This window comes from Rhinopithecus bieti, unplaced genomic scaffold (assembly GCF_001698545.2).
Source record: "Rhinopithecus bieti isolate Rb0 unplaced genomic scaffold, ASM169854v2 scaffold_4541, whole genome shotgun sequence".
In the NCBI taxonomy this organism is placed as follows: Eukaryota; Metazoa; Chordata; class Mammalia; order Primates; family Cercopithecidae; genus Rhinopithecus; species Rhinopithecus bieti.
Window position 1 is genome coordinate 399,207 of NW_016804414.1, and position 4,360 is coordinate 403,566.

The 4,360-nt window shown below is 39.8% G+C and overlaps 1 protein-coding gene across 1 annotated transcript in view; it reads right to left on the reverse strand.

Annotated features, from left to right (window-relative positions):
• Positions 1–4,360, reverse strand: part of RB1CC1 (RB1 inducible coiled-coil 1) — a 92,451-nt gene that overhangs the window by 18,439 nt on the left and 69,652 nt on the right. The window contains 2 exon segments of the mRNA XM_017867942.1: positions 1,905–2,145; positions 2,254–2,362. Coding sequence (XP_017723431.1) covers positions 1,905–2,145; positions 2,254–2,362 — 350 coding nt within the window.

Consider the following 4,360-nt stretch of genomic DNA (forward strand, 5'->3'; position numbering starts at 1 on the left):
TTTTTTGAAACAGAGCCTTGTTCTGTCCCCCAGGATGGAGTGCAGGGGCACAATCTGCAACCTCCGCCTCCCAGGTTCAATCAATTCTCCTGTTTCAGCCTCCCAAGTAGCTGGGATTACAGGTGCCCACCACCATGCCTAGCTAATTTTTTTATTTTAGTAGAGACCAGGTTTCACCATGTTGGCCAGGCTGATCTTGAACTCCTGACCTCAGGTGATCCGCCTATCTCAGCTTCCCAAAGTGCTGGGATTATAGGCATGAGCCACTGCATCTGGCCAATGCCTTTAATTTCTTTTCTTGCCTAAGTGCCTTTGATAGAACTTCAAAGTACAATGTTGAGCAGCAGTGGCAAGAGCAGACCATCTTCATCTTGATTTTCGGGGAAAAGCATCTTACATCATTGAGTATGATGTTAATTGTGGGTTCTCACAGATGCCTTTTAATAGGCTGAGGAAGTCAATTCCAAGTTTGTTGAGTGTTTTATGATGAAAGGCTGTTGGGTTTTGTCAAAAGCTTTTTTCTTCATCTATTGAGATAATCATGTGTTTTCTGTCCATTCATTCTACCGATACAGTGTATGACATAAGTTGACTTTTAGATGTTAAACCAACCTTGCATTTCTGAAATAAAGCCAACTGGAATTCGTTTTGTATTCTCCCAGACTGGATCTATTAGTATTTTGCTGATAATATTTGTGCCAATAGTTACAGAAGATGTATTTTCTTCTTTTGATATATTTGTCTGATTTAGTATTAGTATATAATACTGGCCTCACAGGCTTATATGAAGATGCAAATGACTGCTTTCCTCTGAGTGGGCAGGGGTGAGGTACAAAGGACCCTGCACCTACTGGTTTCTTACTGTGTACCAGACCTTCTCAAAGGTGCTCATTAAATGCCTGTCTGGGCGCAGTGGCTCAGGCCTGTAATCCCAGCACTCTGGGAGGCTGAGGCAGGTGGATGACCTGAAGTCAGGAGTTCAAGACCAGCCTGTCCAACATAGTGAAACCCCATCTCTACTAAAATACAAAATTAGCCAGGTATGGTGGCGGGTGCCTGTAATCCTGGCTATCTACTCGGGACGCTGAGGCAGGAGAATCGCTTGAACCTGGGTTCTGTTAAGAAAGTTCTAAATTCCAGTAAGCTCTGCCAGGATTTCAATGTAATTCAGTAAACATTTGCTATATATGAATAAACAATAATAATAAAAAAACCGTTCCCTGCCTTTCCTCACCAAAATGAATACATTCATTACTACAATAACCCCTTTATAGGTAATGGACCACAAAATGTCAACATTCCTTGTAAATAAGAATGGCTCAACACTACTGCCATCCTTACCTTGGCAGTGTAGGATAATTCTGGTGCACATACTATGTATAGTATGAGAGTTCCCCAAAATAATTCATCCGGTAATGTTTTCTTACATTTACAGTTTAAAGAATTAAAATAGGCCGGGCGCGGTGGCTCAACCCTGTAATCCCAGCACTTTGGGAGGCCGAGACGGGCGGATCACGAGGTCAGGAGATCGAGACCATCCTGGCTAACACGGTGAAACCCCTCTCTACTAAAAAATACAAAAAACTAGCCGGGCGAGTTGGCGGGTGCCTGTAGTCCCAGCTACTCGGGAGGCTGAGGCAGGAGAATGGCGTAAACCCGGGAGGCAGAGCTTGCAGTGAGCTGAGATCCAGCCACTGCACTCCAGCCTGGGCAACAGAGCCAGACTCCGTGTCTCAAAAAAAAAAAAAAAAAAAAAAAAATTAAAATAGCACAACTTTCAGATATACAGGCTGTGGACAACCAGTAATGCTAAAAATATTTCCTCTCTTCAGAGCTTTATAACTTATGGAATTGCACTACTGCTTTAAAAGCCTTAAATAACAGTTGAAAACAGCCATACTTACTGTACAGACATCATGCTTGTCTCCATTGCTGAATCCACTCTTCCTTCATCTGCTGTTTCCACAGCAGATCTATCTGATTCACCTGGGAGTTCGGGTGCACAAGCTCCATAAAGTTCTGGGGCTGTAGCTACATATGGTGAAGGAACAAAACTGCTACTACGCAACTTACTGACTTCTTCTTCAAGCTTTTTCTTTTCCTCAAGCAAACGAGCTCGATCTTCAGAAAGTGACTCTATCAAATCTGAAAGACCCCAAATTGAAAAAAAGTATTATGTAATGAAAAAAACCATTTTGCATGAATGTATCTTTTCACTTTTAAAATTTTAAAATAGTACAAAATAGTACAAACCTTTATCTCGTTCTTGTTGCTGCATTGTACTTTTCAACTTATCACTAAGATCGTTTATTATGTTTTCTTTTCTCATTTTCTCTCTTGTTAAAACAGTGTTAAAATTGGTCTGGAACAAGATAATAATAATTATTTAAATTTACCTACATGTACTTAGCAGCTAGGACTTAGAAAATAAATTTGCAAATATTCTTTTCTGTGGCACATTTGTACAAGGAGATGACAGGGTGTGATTTGTGAAATGTTTTTAAGATGAAAATGCAACATACTGTGGGCAAAGGTTCTACTTTCTTGGTTCCAATTTAAGTCTCTTGAAAGTAAATCCTATTTTCTTATTATTGTCCATGTATTTACTGTCAGAGATTTTGAAATTTTGAAGAATTAGAAGAACCAATAATTTAGAGTGCTGTTAGACACTTACTTTTTTCCTGGAGTAATCATCCTGCCTCTGAAACCTTCCTTTTGTCTTTAGCATTTGATCACCACCCTAACAATTTCAGATATGACTCTATCTTCCTTATTTCTCTTATTTGGATATCTGCCATGGTCACTGGAATGCTGATTTATATTGGCTAGACTTGTTACTCCCCCACTTTTATAAACTCTGCTATGAAGCTCACATACCCAACTGCCTGCATGGATCTCATGAGACAATCTAGCAATTTTAACTGCACAGTTTCTTTAATAAAGATGACTGAATTTGTTTAAAAATTTTGCTTAAGCTGGACTTGGTGGCTCATGCCTGTAATCTCAGCACTTTGGGAGACCGAGGTGGGAGGACTGCTTGAGCCCAGGAGTTTGAGACCAGCCTGAGCAACATAGCAAGATTGAGTCTCTACAAAAAATTTAAAAATTATCCGGGCGTGGTGGCACATGCTAGTAGTCCCAGCTATTGGGGAGACCAAGGTGGGAGGACTGTTTGAGCCCAGGAGTTTCAGGTTACAGTGAGCCATGATTGCACGACTGAATTCCAGCCTGAATGACAGAGTAAGACCCTGTCTCTTAAGAGGCAAAAAAAAAAAAAAAAAAAAAAAATTTACTTACAAGATTTCTGAGCTTCTTGAAATGTAAAAGCAATGGATGAATGATGAAATGATCTAAATTGACTCTTCTCATCTGCCCAGTATTTCTAATTCCAAAATTTTAAGAGCTCTATGGTCCTTGGATCAATGAATAATGCTAACAATGCTGGCAATAGGGAGATTTAGGAAAAGTAACACAGTATTTTTAATAAAACTTTAATAAATTCATTAAATATTGAATTAAATACAATTTCTAGCCACAAAGCATACAGGAAGATCTCTCAAAAAGAAACATTTACGATATGGCTTTGTATTAAGCCATCTCTATGTATTTTATTTATATATAGAAAATAAACACTTATATAATATAAACCATTATGTTTATTTTCAAGATCTTTGCCATTTCTATAATTTGAATTTTTAGGAAGATTATCACAACTTGTAACTGGCATATGAAAAAAGGGGGCTAGTTGGCTGGGCGCGGTGGCTCAAGCCTGTAATCCCAGCACTTTGGGAGGCCGAGACGGGCGGATCACGAGGTCAGGAGATCGAGACCATCCTGGCTAACACGGTGAAACCCCGTCTCTACTAAAAAATACAAAAAACTAGCCGGGCGAGGTGGCGGGCGCCTGTAGTCCCAGCTACTCGGGAGGCTGAGGCAGGAGAATGGCGTAAACCCGGGAGGCGGAGCTTGCAGTGAGCTGAGATCTGGCCACTGCACTCCAGCCCCGACGACAGAGCGAGACTCCGTCTCAAAAAAAAAAAGGGGGGGGGGGCTAGTTAAGAACTAATTAGTTCCAACTCAGAAATCACCTATACAGAGTTAGGTACAAATCACCTTAAATAAATACAACTTAACATACACATCATGGAAAATTGGAAGGTACCTTAGAAGTCATTTATCCCGCTCTTATTTTATAAATATTTAAAGAGGCATTAAAACATGAAAAACTAAGTTAGACAGCTGTCAATACTATACTTTTGGTTTCAGTTAAATCACTCTTAATTTTAGAAATTGTACACGTGTTTATAAAAGAACACACAGAGAGACAACGCAACAGAGATGAATATGCAGAATGAATCAT